This window comes from Aptenodytes patagonicus, chromosome 10, assembly GCF_965638725.1.
Source record: "Aptenodytes patagonicus chromosome 10, bAptPat1.pri.cur, whole genome shotgun sequence".
Lineage (NCBI taxonomy): Eukaryota > Metazoa > Chordata > Aves > Sphenisciformes > Spheniscidae > Aptenodytes > Aptenodytes patagonicus.
Genome location: NC_134958.1, coordinates 16,783,087 through 16,803,861, shown reverse-complemented (window position 1 = coordinate 16,803,861; position 20,775 = coordinate 16,783,087). Strand labels below are relative to the sequence as shown.

The window sequence follows — 20,775 nt, the reverse complement described above, 5'->3', positions numbered from 1 at the left end:
CAAACAGATCCCTTCACAACAGCGTCGGCTGGATTTTACTGCGCTCCTTTCTAAAGAAAAAAACAACCCTTCCTTTGCTCCAAACCAAACTGTTTTCACTATGCCCAGCTGCAGTGCAGCGCATTACATTTTTTCTTACTGAGAGCAGTTAAAAAAACCTGCATATGTTGATATTAAGAAGTTGCATAAGCTTTAAGATACAGCTATAAGTCTCTTAAGCCATTGCTTAAGCCTAATTTAGGCACACACAAACTCCATCGCCGTTAAGAGATGACTGACTGTAGAAGCTGTTTCTGGAAGCTAGAGACTAGGGCCTCAGTCCAGGGAGGAATTGTACACACCGGACTCAAGCATGTTTTTCAAAAGACCATTTGCAGTTAAGTGCTAGGCTTACCTAGCCCGCGGGAGAGAAGAGTCTCCTGCTTAAGATAAAAAGCAGTAGCTTCAACATCCTTCCCACAGGAAGACCCATTGAGATCTAGGCCATTTTTGTAGCATTGGGTTCTTGCCTTCTACCTGAGGGCCAGCACACTCAGGAGACACTGGGAGAAGGGAGGTAAATGAGACTTAGGGAATACCTAAGGGTCTGTAACTTAACATTACTTATATAGGACGAAGTTAACAAATAGGCTTAAATGAGGCATCAAGGTAGAAAAGTTGCATTACTTACATGCTTGTATTCCTTGAGCATAGGTACCAATGTTTATTAGAAACAAAGGAAAGCAAAATATGAAGTGATAAGGACAAACCTACTTATGGTGGGTTTGACTGTATTCTCCCACATATAGAGGTTTATTGGAGGAGGGGAAAAAAAAAAAGTGGGTGTGGGTGAGTGAACAGGCAATGAAAAGCTAGGGGGTTTTTTGGTCCAAGAAGTGGAACAGGTTTGAAGAGCTGAGCTGCTCCAAAAGGTCTCATCCGTATAGTTCCACAGCTACAACCACTGATGCTACAGTGGTTAGCATCACAGGAGACTTCAAATTTTCCTACCTTAGCTCCCTTTGTTTAAGTACGCAAAGACAGAGAACACATGGTCTTACATTCACCCAAACACAAAGACTTACAAGGCTAATATCTGTTACAGCCAGCCAGCCCACTACTTTCCCCAAACTTGAAGGCAAGCTACAAAAAAAAGAAATTCCTGTATACTTCTCTGGGACAAGGCACTGAGATAAAGCACATATTTAGTATCCTTTAAGGTACAGCAAGAAAAAAAATGAACTGTCTGCCTCTTTCTTACCTTAGGAGTGAAAACAACAAGTTACTAAAAGTATAACCCACTATAAAGCCCAGAGATTCTCATTGGAAACAACCACTGAGAACAATCATCCCCATCTAACTGCAAGTTGTATCAATATTTAGTCAAATGCCCTGCCTGGACATTAGATTGCAGACATGTCTAGGCAGTGCCTTAAAGAGTCACAGTACTTTTTTTTTTTTTTTTTTTTTTAAAAAAAGAGCTTTATTTCTAGGTAGAGCATTCTATTACAAAGCAAGTTTAAAATTTCACCTTCTGCGTGAGTCTGAAGTGTCTGCGGTAAGGCTGGAATGCTACGTACAAAAACCAGCAGTTTTGCCTCAATAGGCAAATGAGGACAAAGTGCATATACCATCAGGACTTGGCTGCCTAGGGTTGTCATAAGAGTGATAAAGCCAGGTCCTTGATTATCTTGCCACTCAGTTGAGGGATTGTGCTGATCCTCAGTAGTTTGCTACTTGCGTACTTATTCGTTATAGCCTGCAGAGGTAGAGGAACAGTGTTACAAAAGATATACACATACAGTCTTTAAGTTCAGGCAGATAATTTTGGGTCAATTAGCCTGACTGCTTGGAAAACAAGCAAAACAAACAAACAAGGTTAGAAGTGAACCAGCTTGCAAAGTAGCAAGAGCACAGTTTGTCCAAAGTGTTTTGAAGTTGGTACTAATGCAACATCCTCTCACAGGCTTGTCAGAATAGCATATGCTTTAAGATAACATACAGAACCTTTACCTACAGAACCACAATATGCAGCAAAGGTATTTCTAAAACATCAAAAAGTAGCTATACTTACAGTGTATTTTGTTAACTTCTCATTTACTTTGACCACATTCTTGGCCATATGTTTCATAGTCATCACAAGACTGTCTTCTGTATACCCAGTGTAGTACTGCTGCTTTGTGCCCTGCAGCATAACGGTAAGAAATTTGAGATTTATGAAGTGGAGATTGCTGCTCAAGGCACAATCACTCCAGGTAGCAAATGCCCTAAGATTCATGCGCTAGCCTTGAGTGCTAGGAACTGTATTACTGTCAGTTTAGGCGACAGATCCAGAATAACTTCTGGTGTCCAGCAGAAGTCTGGACACATCAATGCCAAGAACCGCATTTCTACACTGTGCGGAGAATAAAAGAAGCAACCCTTGCAAGAGTAACCACTAGTTGAATTACAATTCACTATTCATGGTCCATGATTTCGTTACTCTGCATGTACCGTGAGAATTATGAAAAAAAAAAAAAAAACAAAAAAAAAAACCCTACTTTTATTTACAGCATGGCCTTTTGTAACTCAATACTTTCAAGAGAATAATCCTTTCATAACACAGTGTTCACATCCAAAAAAATACTAAGTTTTTAGTGGTATATTCCTTTTTCTACCTGCAGCTATGCATCAGGGCTGTCCAACTGTCATTTGATCACCAGCTTTATTACTGACCTAAATGCAATTTTCTGAAGTAGTTGTTTTAATTGTTCAATTCAATTGACTGAAGGAAAAAACTCCTAACGAGTTTGATTGATTGATTAAAATACTTACCCATTCGTTATGTCCCAGAATCTTCTGGGACAAGCATAATGCAGCAGCTGCAATCTCTGAAGGTCGATGGTGAACCATGTCATAGTCTATCAGTGTCAGCTCCATTAGGTATTTTGCTAGCGTATGTTGCTTAGCATCAGCCTACCAGATTGAAAGTTTGTTAATCCACAAAGTTTCACTTCACTTTATCATAATAATTCAGGATTCTTTATTGTATTAATTAACTGACGAAACAGAAATAGTCAACAAAATCTTTATTAAGGTCTAGGGACCATACTTTCTAACAGGCACTCATCTCGAAATCAAGACCAGAGTCCAAACTAGGCTAGTCTAGCAGCCACTTCGAATTCAGACACAAAGTCAAGTGAGGGATTTTAACAGAAGGCTGCAGTATCGGGCACTGCTGTGCCCAGCCAGGGATAAAAGTGCTCCCTCTGTAATACACTAAGGGGGTGTGTGTGTGTGTAAAATGTCTTAAGGAGATCCTTATTAAAGCAGTCAGCTAACTCCAAGAGTTACCTAGTGGTCTGTTGAGGTAATTGAGGCCCACTTCAAGTGTGGGCAGTTCACTTGAGTGTAACTACTGAGGTAGGAGAAAAGGGTCAGGTCAAAAAGAAAGCTTATGTTTTGATTCGTAAATAATACCATATTTGCATCCAAAAATCATGAACTGCAACACTCCTCCCCTTTTACTAGGGAATACCCTGATCACCAGACAAAAGATTATTCTGAAAACAAGGGTTCTGCTCTAGGTATGTTTAGTTTACTCCAACAGTAAAATTACTGCCACTAAGACTGAACACAGGCCCCAGTAAATACAAATGTGAACTGCTACTGGCTGCCACAGTGATGTTACGTTACTCCACATGGTGGAGTTTCATAGCTGAATATTTCTTGATCCAGCACGTAAGCAGAAAGCAAGTAAGATCACATGATAAAAATGCCAGAAGCAATCCTGGTAAGACCTTACACATATAGAAAAGTTCTAGATAATGAGGACAAGTACCCACCTCCCCAGCTTTTGATGCTCTTCTTAAGAAGTGAATTGGAAGAGGTCGTCCCAAATCAAAGTTTAACTCTTTAAGAATCATAATCTCCATTTCTCTAACTTCACTGCCGGTGTAGGCATTGTCAGTAATGTAAACAAAGTCTGCTACATCAGGAGATAACATCTCTTCGTATTTTGAAGCTAGAAGCAGTGCTGTTACACCCACCAGCTGAAGCCTCTTACGAGGTACTGGATGACGCTGCAATATAGGAATTTAAAAAGCAGAGCCCAAAATGTCAAACTCTAGATAAACATTCTAATTTATCAGTTTAAAATACCAGTATGACAGTGCTCATTCTTATAATGTAAATGAGATTTTCCACTTTGAGTCAGAAGCGTCCCTATAATGACAGGATCAAAGAGGACCGCAGCCTCAGAGTTAAGATGCTACATTATACAGAGCTCTTACACAAAGAGCAGATTACCTAAGTTCTTAGATTTATAAAGAAAGGATAAATCCTAAACTCCTTTAAAAGCACAATCATTGAACAAGTCTCCTAATCCAAACACAAGTTGAAAGATATCTTTCTTACTTGTAAGAAGCGATCCATAACTGCAACACACATATACAGTGTTTCCTGCAAAAGCTGGAATCTTGAGTGGACCTGGACAAGCCAGTCAACTAAGATTGCACGCATACGCCCATTGATCATCTTTCCGTCAAGGTAATGCGGACGGACCGATTGCTGCAGCTGTTGGAGAAAGAGCTGTGTGAGCAACAAGATTAACACTATACTGCAGAAGCGCAGACTCAGTATGTCATACCTCAAGCTCTCTCAGATACAGATAGATATCTTTTACGTAGTCACTACACAGCTGGGGATTCCCCCAGTCCTCAGCATCAATGTCTTCGACATTGTTGAGCAACACATCAGAGAAGGCTTGGCACAAATCCTCCTCTTGCATAGATACATCCATAGGGACAGGAGACAGAACCTAAGGAACAGATCATAGTGCTTACGCATCTACTGTTTAAGCTGCAATGTTCCTTCATTTCCACATTTTTCCAGTTACTAATACAATTTCTTAAGATAGAAAAAGTTGAAACCGAGTTTACATTCTAGCGCGGCAAGCTTTCACCAAGATGGCATACAGACAGAATCAGAAGACCTCCTAGTAATTGCCAGCTAAAGCAGAAACTTCATCCAGTACTTCAACAGCTAGTTCTGCCACTTTAATGTTAGCCTTTAAGCACAACATACATTAAACAAACACCTCACTACCGAAGCTTTGATTTTTCAGCAGGGAAATGAGATACATCTACAGATAAACTATTCTGAAGTTAGAGCTCTAAGCTGCAAATCAAATTAAGAATCAGAACAGTGTCATTACTTCCTACCTTCGGAACGCCAGTTTCTTTGCATGCTCGATTCACAGCAGCCGGAGGTTTAGGCAGTACAGTTACATTTGTCATCTTACTAGGTCCTTTTGTAGGCTTTATGGATGCTTTGGAGCATTCTGTTTTCTGTAGTGAAAACAATTACTATTAGTACGGAGCTAGTAATCCATCTTTTCCTTATAGATAGATTTCAAATGTTCCTTTACCTTAGCTATGTGTGTTCCTCTTGTTGCAACTTTATTTCCTATTTCTTCCAAAGCACCCCTTTTGCCAGTAAGGTGAGTTTTGCCTTTACTTTTAAGTTCAGTCACAGCATTCTCCACCCCTCTAGTGACCTATTACAAAAAAATTGCAGCTTCAGAGACCAACTTTATTTAATTTTCAGATCCGTTATACACTTACCACCACCGTACCGCTGTACCTCTGTGCATGCTATCCAGTACTCAGCCAGTTTTTATTTCCTACCCGTTCATACATGCTCAGAGGAAGAAGTCTCCTCTGTATACGTTTCAGACAGCGCTGCACTCTCTGAAACTGCGTTGCAAGGTTAGAGCAACGCACCCTATCTCATTCTTCCTCACTGACAACCTTTTAACGTTAGAATGCTTACCTGCTACTTAGCTATTTATTTTATTTACACACTTTATAATTATAGCAGTATTCCCACGAAGATGAACAGAGCAATTTGTTACGTACACACCACGTAAATAAAAAAGTTGTGTTATGCATACAAAAATAAACGTCCTTTGTTGCACACAGCAAAGAAACCACCAGGTTTCAAGATGTTCTCGTGGAGTTTAGTTTAAACCATCAGACAGACACCGTAGAAAAGAGGTTCTTGTATTCCATTCCTCCACCTTCCCGTTAAGTAGCTTTAATTTTCTCCCTTCCTCCCGCACACCCTCCCCACACTTTGAGGGGGAGGAGCAGGCGGCCAAGGCCGGGTGAAGCGCCCGTGTCCTCCAACCGTGGGGTCCCTCACCGCCGCTCCCTCAGAGCTCAGCCCGGCTTCAGCCCACCCACCCCCCCGCAACCCAGCCGCAGCCCCCGCTCCACTCCGGCCGCTGCCCGTACCCGCAAAAGCGCAGGGGGACTCCCGGCCAGATGCAGCGCCGAAAGCCGCCACCCCCCCACCTTACCGCAGGGCAGAGCCCTCTCCGGCCCGCTCGCGCCGCGGCCCCAGCGTTTAGCTGCCTGAGGGGAATAAGCGGCAAGGCCTGCGGGTATCTCGCCCCCTCGCTCGCCCCTTCCGCCGGACCGACTCCCGTCCCCCTCCCGCGGTGCAAACAGTGCTCACAGCGGCGCGGCGCGGCGCCGGCAGCGCCATCGGCAGGGAGGTGAGGGGAGGCCGCAGCCGCCCAGCGCCTCTCCCCGCAGAACCTCTCCCGCCTCCAGCGAAGCCAGCGACTGCCGCCTCGTGCCGCCGCGGCTCCCCTTAAACCCCCTCCCGCGCTCCTATTGGGCAGCTTCGTACGATGCACGTGCTCGATTGGTCCACCCTCTCAGGCCCCTCCCAAACAGGAAACGGTTTGAACGGCGTCCGGCACGCCAGGCCCCGTGCGGGGGGCGGTGCACGCGCTCGAGGGCAGAGGTGGAGGGGGCGGGGCGGCGGGGCGGGGCGGGGCGGCGGCCCCGGGTCACAAAGCGGGAGGTTTTACCCGGAAGCGCACGTACAGCCGCGCCGCCTGCCGCGAGGAGCACTTGATGGCGGGACCCGGGCAGTTAAAAGCCGGGCTGCGGCTGCCGCGGCACTCGCAGCTGCGGAGAGGCAGGCGAGGCCCCTGGCCCGGGCGGGGGAAGCCGAGCAGAGCCCGGGCACCGCTGGCGCCTGCGCTTCTCATGGCGGTTACTGATGGCAGCTGGCTGGAGGCGCAGCCGCCTTCAGGAGCGTCCGTACTTGGGGAACCAAACCTCAGCAACGCTGACGTAAATACTACAGCGTACCTGCGGAGGTGGCTTACCTCATCCAAAAGAGCAGCTCGGTACCCTGCGCTGTGGGAAACTAGTCCGAACAGCTGCATGTTACAGCTTTTATTTTAAACTTCACATACGACTTCAGGAAGGCATGTCAGGCAGCTATTAACAAGCTAGTATCAGCCAGTTTAGTAACTCGTCCCGAGATTCAGGAACTTCAACTCTACAGCAGTTGCCCAAACTGACATTACCACTGTTCTGCAACCTGCCAAAACTGGCATTGTATGTTTACTCACATACGCACAAGTTAGTATTTTGATATCCTTCAAAAGGGCATTTTCCTGAATTCCTAAGTTCCAGATGGTTCTGTTTATCAACATATTTAACTGTGGCTAAATGTTGATCCTTCACCGAGAGAATTTTTTCTTAGGCAGTACCTATAAGAACACATGTATGCGGAAGAATTTTTACAGCTCAAGACTTAACAAAGGCAAAACAAGGCAAAAGGAAAAAAAAAAAAAAAACTTGCATAAGAAACAGATTTTGAATGATACCAGTCTAACATTTTATTTATTGCATACAAAAGGATTTCTTTTGACAATGGAATTTTATATGAAAAGTAATTTGATGCATACTGTTGAGAATCTTATCTTCAAAGTCAAAGATGCCGCAGAAAACTTAAGGCAATGCATCTAAGCATATAAAGCACAGTAAGTGGTGGAAATTTTCAAAATCAAAAGCCTATTCTTTTTCTTTCCCTTACATTATGGTTAAGTCACAACTTTCTGGAACAGAAGTAGGCTGCAGCTTTATTAGCCCCTGCAATAGCATGTAAGATCAGAACACTGTGATTCCTGGCAAATACCTAAGTGTTCAACATCACATTACAATGTTATGCATACATTTAAAAGCAAGACAGTATCAGTAGCAGTTATAAAACAAGTCAATTCATGGACCACTAAAATACCTCTAAGTACCAGGCACCGAAATCAGGCGCATAAAAGATTTCCTTTAAAAAAAAAAAAAAAAATCCCCCAAACCTGTGCTTCTTTGTCCTGTAAGGAAGCCAAAATAGATTCTATCACATACCCAGGGTCTCAATTATTTCAGAGGCCCTGTTTTTTTTGTCCCATGTCTCTCAAGTACCTTGGAAACTTGTAAAAGTGAGTATCATCAGACTTCAAGCATCAGTGGTCAACTAACTTCCTTCCTTGTCAACAATCACTGAAGAACAGAAAGCGTCTGGTTCAGTCCTTCCAGTTACTTCTATTGATTTTTACCAATGCAGCTTCAACTTCATACTCACTTTCAGTTTCCTACAGCCGTAATGTTCAAGAAGCTTTAGCATAAAACCATGTCAGGTTTTGAAGCAGTCAAATCATGTGTTGCCTCTCTCCCATATCCCCCATCGTACAAGCACAAAGTGGTTTTAAAGTTCAGTTTTAGCAATGCAGTTAAGCTTGAAAATGTCCATTTATCACACATGCTGGAATAACATTTCTCTCCACTTACAGCCTCAGTGCCAGAGGTGTTAACATTTGTTGCCAGCAATAGACACTGCACTGGCAAATGCTACTCCTAACAGATTAAAAAAAAAAATATAAAAGGGAAGCAGCTTTAACCAGACAAAAACAGGCATCAAATTAGATAAGGTAATATTTATAAATGGATCACTTTTTTTAGTGTAAACATAACAGTTCATCTTCTAGGTTTACTGTAAACCATTTTACACTTAATCTGATTATGAAAGACAAAGACAAGAGAAACTGAAGGTATTTATTATTTAATCCACTTACAAAGCAGGTGGCTTAATGCAAGCTTATTGACATGTTCATATATGATCCCCGAGGAACACCTTTTCCAAAATGACAGTAATACTGTCGCAATGTTTTTGCACATTTGCATTTTGCAATGTTGAGCACATTTAAATAAACTATAATCTATTATATGTGAAAGAATGTTGATGAGCAACTTGAATCCTGATGTGGATTAAAACCTCCTCCAAAGGCGAAATGTTAGTACATTATAACTTAATTCTATATACTATATTATGCAGCAAATCTTAACTATAGAAAATATTTCAATCAGTGATGGACTGTTGGTAATTTATAAAGAGGGAATCTATGATCAAGGCAAAAACTAGGTAACCACATAATTTGTGTCTCAATTTCTACAGAAATTTACAGGCTTTCAATTTACTAATGAAAAATAAAACAAGAGACAAGTGGATTTAGCTAACTTTATTAACTTTAAAACTAATAAAAATCCCAAGACAAGCCTGGAATCTTTAGAAGTTCTATGAATGCGTGTATATCTGCCAAAAAAAACCCAAACAACCACCCACCAAAAAAAACCAAAACCCCTACAGCTCTAAGTCCTTATTGAATGGTTTCATATTTAAAAAAAAAACTAAACCAAAAAACCCCCCAACAAACCAAAAAACCCCCTCAATGTGCGCAGATACTTCAACTTAAGTTAGCAGAAGACCAAACAAATTCTAAGCTCTTTTTCCATTTCCCTAATAATTCTTTCAATCTGCAAGTATCTACAATCCAGCTAACTGAAATCAACATTTAGTGTTCACTACAGCTGTTTCACAGCAGCAAATATTTAAGTTAGGGATTCAAATTTCTAGACATAGGAAGAAAATGATAAATACAATCTGAACAGCAGTCTAAATGTTTAATATTGACATTCAAATATATCTGCATTGTGCTGAAATTTTAAAAACGAACACAAAAATCTGATCAGACAAAAACTCTGGTGATGAGTATGCTATATGTATCAGTCAGACTGAATACAGTTCATATTCTGTTCCCAGTATTAAGGATGTTATTTGACTCAGAATTTATATTGTAAATATACAGCAGCCATTTTTTCCTAATTAAGGAATGTCTCAATACATAATATTATCCTTTTCTAGATGATCTTTATACATTTAAACTAAAATATATGATTGATTAAATTAAGGAATCCGAGGTTAGTAATAAGTGAAATCATACTTTCAAAGCTCGATACTATGTAAAACAAACAAACAAAAAAAAAAAAAGAGACCACACAACTCTACTTACTAAAGCAGCTAATCTTGCCTGCAAGTTTGGGGTCACAAAGCCCATAATATGTGCAAACAAATGCAATACAAGGAACCATGCAAAAATACAGTAATGAATTAAAAGAAAAAAATGTAAAACCTAAAAAAAAGTTTTATAAATACACTGAAACTCAACTGTCTTCTACATAAACTGTAGGTCTAGCATTAGTTGTACCATATAGCAGAGCCAGCACTCCAGGTTCAATGCTTCCAAATCTGCGCAGGTAAGTCATGCCATCTTTGGTTGACTGCAGTACCAGGAAGGATGAGAGGGAGCGAGAGGGAGGACAAGAGTTCTGGAAAGCGGTGTCAACTTTCACTAGGCAGTTGAGCCTCAATGTCCACTCTGCAAATGGGGCACTTCTTGTTAGTAATCAACCACTGATCTACACATACTTGGTGGAAAAGGTGCATACATGGAAGGCGCCTGTCATCAGAACAGAAAAATCTTAGTGTTAATAAAGCATTTCCATATCAACATACCCACTGGAAAAACGGTAATGTGGGTTTTGCTATTGAGGTGTCTATTCTTTTTGCACATGCATGTTTTTCCGCAAGTTTCACTAGCCTTTCCAGTTGAACCTGCATTTTGCCTAGTTCCAAGAATAAATGGCTATGGGCAATGAAGTCAAGCATCAGCTAGCTTCTGCTGTATTACACTGATTTAAACCTGTTATAGCTAAGTAGCATTACTCCAGAAAAACTAAAATCGACAGTCCCGATTAATTCAGGGTATCAGCTTGGGCTCATGTTGTAAGACAGACAGTCAACTTACAGAAGACCATAAGAAAATAACCTACATTCTACCCAGAGACAATACAGACTGAACAATGTGCGTTTTGAATTTCAGCTTGTTTTATTTATTGGTTCAATGACAGATAGTTTTTAAGTGTAACTGTTAATCTAGGGAGTATTGCAAAGAGTAGAGGGCCATATTCAATTATGGTCTCAGAGCCAGAACATTAACATATTCTCATATTCAGTGGTACTATTTACCTGACATCTTCACCTTCCTCCAATATAGACAAACAGATGGTACACTTTTCCTCTGTGTCTTCTTCGGTTCCTTCCTCCCCATCTTGTTTGCAGTGCAGTTTCCTCTGTGAGAACCAATCAGTTGTTACCTTATTAGTAGAGATGACATTATTGACAAACTGAGTAAAATCTGTTTTTAATACATATTCAACACATACTTCTTTGAAAACATTTCGTAATATTTATTCAGATGTATCTGAACCAAAATGAATCAAGAACTAGCACTTGGAGCAAAAATCACAGGACATTTCAGATTTATTTAACTATTGTTAATTACAAAAGTCTACTGGACTGTGTATATATTAATTTCCTATTGTTGCAACCAGTCCTTTTACTTGCTGTCTATGTATAAATATCTTCATTTCATTAATGAAGATGAAAAAAAAAAATCCTTTCAAACCTAGTATGTTAAGTCACTATTTATCAAGCGTGAACACTATGTAAGTGTGGATGGGATTCCATATTACAGTATAATAAACTCCACTGAGAGACAACTTAAGTTGCCAAAATTCTGTACCAGATTCAAAACTTCCTAGTGTCCCAGTCTTCCTAATGTGATCAGAGTAAAGGTTAAAATTATACATACCAAGCAGGTAAGCATCATGAAGAATTTATTGCAAAAATAAAGCCTTACTTCGATGAGTTACCACTGAAGTCTGTCGACAATTTAGCTATTACCAATAGTTATTTCATTGCTCACAAGGCTATTCATAACTGCTGGACAAGTTATTAAATCATATCAAACCACTTTTGTTTATCACATTACAGTGGCTCTTTATCCAGGGACCAAATTTTTTATTTTCTTTGTGAAAGAATTGGCATTGCAAGCTTTGCTTACAGTCCTTGAAATTGCAAGATACAGAAAACATGCACTATTTGAAGCTGACATTTCTGCAGATTTAAGCTAAACCAAAACGTTACTACATTTTCAAAGAAATAATACAGACAGACCACAATTTGAGAAATCCTTACCTTTTTGTATTTATGTGGATATGTGCATCTTTCTATAGTTCCCTGTGTTGCTCCACGATTAACATTGCCTAATCGTTCCTCCAAGTGAATCAGCTCCTAAAAAATTATCAAGGAATAAACAGTGTAAGAACTGTTATTTCAACTACTTTGAGTAAATATTAATTTTATTCTAACCCATTTGCAGAATGACAAACTCTCAATTCCCAACTTATTCAAATACAAACAAAGCAAAAAAGAATATGTTGTTTGGGAAAAGTGATGGGTTTCTGTAGAAGAACCCACACAATACTGCCTGGTATTTTAAGTTATAGGGAAACACTAATTTTACTACTAAAACAATTAGAAATTGTTTGTCAGCTAGGAATGGCTATCAGTATGTTCACACATACTTGTGTGTCTAATGAGGAAAATGCAATTAAAATGCACTATGTATTTGCTTTCTAACAGTCATTAAGGCTTAGAAGAAAAAAAAAAAAAAAAAGTTGCTTAAGTTGAAATACAATGACTGATTTATTCTTCTCCAGCAATGAGTTTATTAGAACCATGAGATGTCACTGAAGATGTTTTCAGTGGACTAGGTCATTAACTCTCTGCATCTGATACCTTTTATTTTCTCCTTTTTTTTTTTTTTTCCCTTCCCTCAGTTTCAACTCCTGCACTACATAACAAACAGGACAGCACTGTTAAAGTTGCCAAGTTTCACCCTCACTAGGAGGATCCTGGCACAGTTATTCAGAGACACCACTACCTTTTACCAACATATCATGTGAATACTACATCCTACTGACTGGGGTGGTAGGCAGAGCAAGATGTACTGTCAGTTAATAACCACCTAAGCCTACACTGTCCAGGGCACCTTTTATTGACTGACTTTTCAATATGCGTTTATCCCAGTTCACGATAGTGAGGTCATTCTATAAATAAAGGGTATTTTCTTTATGATTCTTTTACATCTATATATAGAACTAACTCTACCATATACCCTCCCCATATTCCCTCATGACACATTTTGACATATATCTAGTTTTATTCTATTACAAACCTCAAAATTGCCCCTGAAAGGGCCTCTGAATGATGTTCCATCCAATCCCGATGAAATGTAACGGATGTGAGGGTAGCCCGCCATGTCTGGTACCTATTCAAACAGTAGACGTTAAGTTAAACCTATTCAGAACAGTTTCAGTATTTTACTGTTCACTTTGTAAAATTTAAGATCCTTTTGCTTTTATTGAATCACTTATTATTTATACTCCTCAGCTTGAGCATACAATTCCAACTGACGGCATAACACAACACCACTCTGAGCTCTCTAAACATAACCAGAAGCAAAACAGAAGTGAGACTAGATCCTCTATTATAATCTCTCCACATCTGCATTACGTATTGCTTGGTCTCACTTCCCAAGTCTCAAAATCTCAACCTACTTTGTATAAACCGCCATAAATATCTACCTATTTTTGTAAACAAAACACCTAAAAGCTATGCATGAAGTTACAAAAAGGACTTGCTATAGATTCTTAAATGTAAGTTTTTGGTACCACAGAAGAAACAAGGCTAATACTCAGTCTGGAAAAAAAAGCCAATATCCTTATCTTACCCAAAACAACTGAACATCTTCAGACACACTTCAAATTTAGAGGCAGATAAAAAAAGTAACACCCAAAACTCACATCTAAAGTCACAGGCAACTCTACATACACTCTATATTCAAGCATCTGCTGACTTCCTTGCATATTAAGAGATACAAGCAGTGAACAAAATACCAGTGTCCAGTGACATACCCTACAGGCAATTCAAGTACCAGTGCTTTTCATACAGGAAAGCAGAGAGGTAGTTAATATACTAAGGACCAGCTTCACAGCAGGGCTTCTGCGTTCCATTTTTACCCCCACAAGATGAGTGAATAATGGTATTGACTTTTTGTCAGAAACACACCAGCAGCAATTTTTAATGAACAGGTGAAAAAAAACCAACAAATGATCAGCAGATTCAGTTTACTTAATCATGTAGAGTGCACTGACATGACAACTGTAAGCAGCAGTTCATTTGGAAATAATGTTAAGTACTTGAGGACTATCTTCCTTTCTGTGCTATCAGCTGGTAACGTCTCTGCTGCTGTATATGACAGCTCAAAATTCATCTCATGAGGCTGTCAACAAGTCAGACATCCAAGATATTATTCATGAACTCAGGTATTCATGTGTGGCTTTTCTTATTTCCAGCAGACACTTCTAAGCTTAACATATATAAAGGTGTAAAACTGAATTAATGCATTGTGAGAAAGCATAGGCCTAGAAAAAGTTACTCACGTAACAGACCAATAAGCTACCTTTCTGTATTTTTCAAATCCAGCCTGGTAACTAAAAGCTGACAGGGATAGAAAAGATTTCTCTGCCCTAAATAATTTTTTTCAGAAAGAAAAACAGAATCTGATTATTTTAAAGCAGTTTACATGCTGCTTGTTAAATGATGACCATGTAGTGCCAATATAAGGCACAAATACAGCCACAGTATTAGTATTAGATTTTTTACAAGCCACAGTAAGTAGAAACTAAAGATTTAACTTTCAGAATGTTTCCAGAATCCTAATACAGGGGGTGCCTCTCTCGCAAGCAGCCTAAATATCTGTTGGTCTGGTCCTAATCAGAGCTGGAGATGGGAAACAAGCAAGACAGGATGACTGCTGCAAACTCCAACAGTGTACCAATTTAAAGATCTAAGTTGTTATGCAATATGCAGAATGTATTTACAGAGATTATACACTAATACATGAATTCAATATGATTGCAAACATAGAATTTTATATCACAAAATATGTATATTCATCTGCATACCTAAACATTTCATGTAAGTAACATCTGTTGGTGTCACAGGTCTTACTGTTTGACAATTATAAACTGTGGCTGTAACAGGAATTTGGGAGAGTGCATTAAAAATATGGTAATTTGTAAAAACTACATTGTAAGAAATCTATCTCAGATAATTGGTGATTTATGATCCATTCTGCATTTAAGCATGTAATTCTACTTCGTCTTCCAATTACAGAAAACGCATTTAAAGAACTAGGTCACTCATCTACGCTACAACCCTATTTGTTGTCCCAGGTTTTTACTAGGCATAGATCTGTTTGGCATCATTTGGAAGTTTCCATTGCCTGTTACTACATTGTGAATCGATCGCCTCCACTCAGAGGAAAGGAGACTCCTGACAAAACCTAACCCAAGTCTCAGGAGTGACTTTCACTGCTTGTTTTTTTGATTCACCAGGATTTGAAAACACTCTGTTGGAAAGCAATGCATCTGATAGTGCAGATACTGTGTCGTCATAGGAGCTGTAAAGTCACAGTGTGTTGCTGTAATGCAAGAGTTACAGTTCCAATTGCCTCAAAGGTCAGAGTTTACCAACTGCAGTGACATGCACTCAGACAGGTCTCCCATTTGGAACAAATTCTGCTACTGGAGACTATCTATTTAAGAAACCTATAAATTTAACACTACAAAACCAACCAAGAATTTCTCAGAGTACATACCACAACAAACTACTGAACTTAAGACAACAGAAATATTGGGTGGGACAATACATTTTCATGCTAATAAATGGGCCTTCATATTATCCTGATGGGGAATGGCATAGCATCTCTGCAAAATTATCTGAACATACATTATGTACAGGCTCTTTTATAAAATATTGCGAGCGCACAGCTTAGATTTCTGGCCAAGTAAAACGCTATATTTTGAAAAGCCACCTCTGTAAGAAAAAACAGTTCTTTTATGCCTGCAGAATAAGCAGTCTGCTAACATAGCAAGATTTTAACTAATTATATTTGTGACTACAAGCTGGAGGAAAGATGGGCAAGAGAGAACTATCAATAATGCCCAACTAAGAACAGTCTAACTAAAATCCCTTTGACAGTTACCATCATGCTTCAAATGCAAGGAGAAGATTTCAGCTCTCTTGAAACAGCTTCACACACAAATGGAAGTGTGTTTTCAGTAAGTTTTCATATTGAACGTAAAAAAAAGGAAAAACTTAAAGCTAATGAAGTAACTAAAGAGTTAAAGGTAATGCTAGTCTGCAGTAAGTGCTTGTATATATTATTTTGGATACAGTCAAATTATAATATATACTTTAAAGCAATAGACTCTGGACCTGCAAATTCCAGTAACAGTTTGCCAAGAACTGTTTGTTTTCTGTAGAACAAGTATCATCTGCTTCTGGTTTTGCATTTTCTATTGACACTTCCCACTACCACAAAAATTTGCAGCAACTAAAAAATTCAAGGCCAAGTCTGACCCATTTACAACACAAACATTCTGAACCAGTTCGAAACAGCTAACCTGCAGGGAAGATTTTCTTCCTTGCTACCTTCCTTTAAACACCTTCCATCTTTCCAGGATCTTTTTACCTTTCAGTTGCCATAGTCAGTGAAGATATTCTTCCATTGTATGGTACTACTTATCTTGTCCATCCCAACCTTTTATTCAATGGTTCACATTAAGTATGATCTTCATACATATTAAAACAAATCCCAACAATAACCTTATCCAGTTAACTGCTTAAGACCACAACAATACTCAAAAAGTAGTAAAGCTGATCAATTAATATCTTAATAAGCCAAATTCAAACAAGGAAAAGTTGCAGTTTTTATAGAGAGACACTGTGCAAAGGAACAAGTTATGCGTGCTGCGTAACTAAAACCTAAATGTATCTGTGTCTGAGGGGAAGATAAAAGGAGTGCTATTCAATAGCCTATGTTCTACAAAAAGCTGTAGAACAGTAATTCATGTTTATATTAAGAAAAAAGTAGCAGCTGCATTACAAAAGTCCATTTTCTTATTTGAAAAATGCAGTTAAATTTGATGCAGCTAATCAAGGCTATTGCAAACCTAAAGTTCACCTTGAACTACTATAGCTACATTAAGTTACAGCCTTAAGCTAAGTGTTCAGATATGTTACAGGCAGTTTGTTAGCTTTTTTTTGTATGGAACAGTTGCATCTCTTAGAGCTGTGATACTTGTATGACTACACTCTGAGTGATATTATTCTGACCTGCACACATCTACCATAATGTACTGGGACCTACTGGCCTATACCTCCAAATCCCTCCCAATTTTTACAACTAGGTGTAAAGATGACCTCAACCACTCCGAGTCATTCAACAGTTAAAGCAAAAAAACAGTAAGGCTCTGAAATAGAAGAAAAAGGGGGACAGCATATGAAAGCTGGATGTGTAACACCTGAGAGAGGTTAAGTTACCCCTAAGTAACGTTTTTGTTGCTGTTGTTTAAATTATGATCCAGAAATCTCCCTCTGACTGGCAAGCTGCAGTCTAGGTTCACAAATAAATTCAGGAGTTTTCTCAAGGCTTGCATCAACCCTATAGAGATTTATCACACCATAGCTAGCAAACTGTAAAGTCCAGATAATTCCCCCCCCCCCCAATTCACAATCAACAAGACACTATTCAAAAAGGCAGAAGAAGCTGGAGTCAAAAGACTGGAACAGCATATCCCAGGAACTTCTTTGATTAACAGGTAGCTGAAACAATTTGAGTCATGTAGATAGCCTCCGTTATTTAAGATATATTTTATAAAACAGAAACTAAAACCAACAAAAACACAACAGCAAAAAACCACCCACCACCAAATCCCACTACTATGCATAATATGATCTGAAAATTGTATCTATGACAGCTTTGCGTGTTTTAAAAACAACAAGCTGAATAGAATACTCTATCAGTGGCAGGTTTGTTGCTTAAGTTTTAAATAGCCAAAATCCCAGACCAGTTGTAGTTAGTTATTCACCCAAACAAGAGTAAAAGTATACCAAGTTAAAAGGCACAAAGGGAACACTGCTCACTTCACGTCTATATTCCATTTAAAATTTAGTTATCAGTTTAGAGCTGAAGAGATTTTGTTTTTCTTCTTTAATTATGAAAAGGAGAAGGTGGAAGGAGGGAGAAAAAAGACCTTATAGTTTTAACCTTCCATCCCACCCCCCATTAAATGACAAAAAGGAACAAATCCAATTCATAAAAATAACCCTTTCTTTAACAGAGCAGATTTAAAACATAAAGCACTGATTTTAAGTGTCCTAGTAACACACTCATATTCAGAGCAAGTTCCTGTTTCAAAGCTGAACTCAATTACAATTTCTAAGTGAACGTCTGCAGACTTTTGAAACTTTATAGCAAATAACACATTATTCTCCTTTTTAGTCCTTTCTTATTTTTTGAAGCCTGAAAAATTGTTAGAAATATTCTCATCTTTGCAATTACAAGAAGTAACCGATTTTACAGCTAAGCATAGCATTCTGGTCATTCACGTAAACGGATAACATCTGGAAAACATGAGACACAGGAGAGCCGGCAGTATAGAGAAGGGGACCATTTCAAATTTAGAAACATCTTCTGGAGATTTCTTTTTGGACTTTTCCCTTCCAGATTTCACTACAAACTAGGATGCCTTTTTTTTCCTGAAGCAACAGAAGAAAAGGAATTCTGCTTGGATACGCGTTACAGCCGTAAGTATGGTTTGGCTAGTCAGAATTATGGCTGGTATATAGTTCATTATTAAAAAGTCACGTTCCTTTTAACATCCATCTCAGCTTATTAAATTACGGAAATTCCCATCCTGTCCACCCAGATATGATAACTGGTGCTGGGCACTCTGACTCAAAAAGCCTTTCATCAACAGTGCCAAAAGAGCAGCCAAAGTCACTCAGAGTAAGCAGAAATTGAAGTGGCATCTAACAACAAGCACTGGCATCAGAGAAGAACAAAGAAAGCCTCTGTCTCCTGTGTCTGACTTGTCTGATGTTTCATTAGTTATGCCACGCATTGATCTTCAGTTGATTCTTCCTAAAAATGTTGTTCAAGTTCGCAGAATGGATATTTGTCCAGAATGGAATCTATAGTAAAAATCACTTTGACAGAAGATCTTTCCTCAAGCACATACAAGGCATTAAAGCAGTAGTGATGGGAACAGAAACTACTCTATGCCAGGATCATGCCTAACAAAGTAATTGTATTAAATCAAGGAGGGAAGCAGCCTAATCCTTGGCTACATAGATATGAAGGAAGCTCTTTTTAACTGCTTTTAATCTAGGATTACTCCTGAAGCAACATTTAAACAGGTGAAAGTTTCTTCAATCAAGCTAATAGAAAAGGAGATTCCCCCCCCACACACACACACACACATTCGGACTGTCAGAGCTCCTGAACACTAATTATCTCCCCCAACATATCTTTATCATTTTGTCTCCCTGAGGATTAAAACTGCAGTCTACATTCCAGCACTGACTAGATAACCTAATCTTTATCTGCATCCAATTAAAATCTGAAATTCATGTATCAGAGTACTAGTGTCATTAAAGCCCAAATAATCCATTATGCCCTTTATGGTCTGGCAGTAGTTTGAAGGGATTTTAGTACTCCAGAACAGACAGGAAAAAATGCACACTGCCTATTGAGCAGCATGCTATTTCAGAAAGTGGATTCAACACAATTTTTTTAGTTGAGCTACTGCATGAGTTGCTTTAAAAGACTCCCCCTCCCCCCCCCAATAAAGAATGGAGAACATCAACATTTGGCAACATCTGCATCAAGAATACAACTAATGAGCCTTGTAAATTGCTATTTAGTATCCTCTGCACTTACTGAAAGTAGAAAGCACTCCTCATAACATTAACCACTTAGCAGAGGGACTCTAATCACAGTTCAGCCTCTCCTCCCCTGCCCCTATTCCTAAAGTTACAATGAAAAAACCTAGGTGACAGCTGCAATTAAGCTGTTGCTCTTTAATAAAAACTAAAATGGCACTTTTGTTTAATATTCGGTTAAGTTTGTTAGATGAAAAACTTCGCTGACTACTTGCTCTATATTCAAAGTCAATTTTGCTGCATGCTGTACTCTCACATACATGCAAATGAAGAAAACTTTGGCTTTCATTATTGCCATAGAAGGGGGAGAATCATCAAAAGGCATTTGTAATGCTTTGAACTCATTGTATATATAACTTCTAGCAGTGCTCTAACCTGCCTTTATGGTTCTTCTAGTGCATGTAATCTGACTACACTTCAAATTCGTCAGAGACTCAGAACACAACTTCAAAGTTGTAACACTCAATCTGATCACAGCAAGGTTCAAAACAGATCCCAAACATTTGGGGAAGTACTGTTTACAGCAGTCTATACACTGTAAAACATGCTGTCAGTACAGTGTGTACAAAAACTCAAAATACAAACAACTTCAATTCCATTTCATCCAGAGATTCGTGAATTACTGTTATGAGGATTAGATATCCCTACACAAACACATGCACAAGTTTCTGTACAGTTAAAGAACCCTATTTCATCTGACACTTTTATCAATTAGTAACAGCAGTTACTGAGCAGAAGGGCAAGACTTTCCTAAAGTATTTTATCACACATTCAGGAAATACTTCTAAAGATTCTCTATCACAGCTTTCTTCCATTCTATTGCTAAAAAGAAGATAAGCAGCGGGGTCCCCACTACTTGCTTGAGCAACATTTTAGTTGTAGGAATACCGCTATGAAAGTGAAAATACAGTTAAAAGTTTCTCA

General features: G+C 39.0%; 2 protein-coding genes across 6 annotated transcripts in view; both read right to left on the bottom strand.

The window, feature by feature from the left end:
- Nucleotides 1-1,449: 1,449 nt before the first annotated feature.
- CCNB2 (cyclin B2) lies at nt 1,450-6,574 on the bottom strand. The gene is made up of 9 exons (XM_076348297.1): nt 6,478-6,574; nt 5,387-5,515; nt 5,181-5,306; nt 4,607-4,777; nt 4,375-4,533; nt 3,804-4,040; nt 2,794-2,934; nt 2,054-2,164; nt 1,450-1,738 (listed from the first exon to the last, which is right to left on the bottom strand). The coding sequence occupies exons 1-9, from the start codon at nt 6,505-6,507 to the stop codon at nt 1,637-1,639; spliced, it is 1,206 nt and encodes a 401-aa protein (XP_076204412.1). The 5' UTR covers nt 6,508-6,574; the 3' UTR covers nt 1,450-1,636.
- A 2,281-nt stretch (nt 6,575-8,855) lies between these two features.
- Nucleotides 8,856-20,775, bottom strand: part of RNF111 (ring finger protein 111) — a 54,842-nt gene continuing 42,922 nt past the window's right edge. For all 5 annotated transcript variants that reach the window (XM_076348296.1, XM_076348294.1, XM_076348295.1 and 2 more), the window contains 4 exons: nt 13,235-13,327; nt 12,193-12,288; nt 11,182-11,309; nt 8,856-10,612 (listed from right to left, as the gene is read on the bottom strand). In XM_076348296.1, coding sequence (XP_076204411.1) covers nt 10,495-10,612; nt 11,182-11,309; nt 12,193-12,288; nt 13,235-13,327 — 435 coding nt within the window. In that variant the 3' untranslated portion in view covers nt 8,856-10,494. The remainder of the gene's footprint in view (nt 10,613-11,181; nt 11,310-12,192; nt 12,289-13,234; nt 13,328-20,775) is intronic.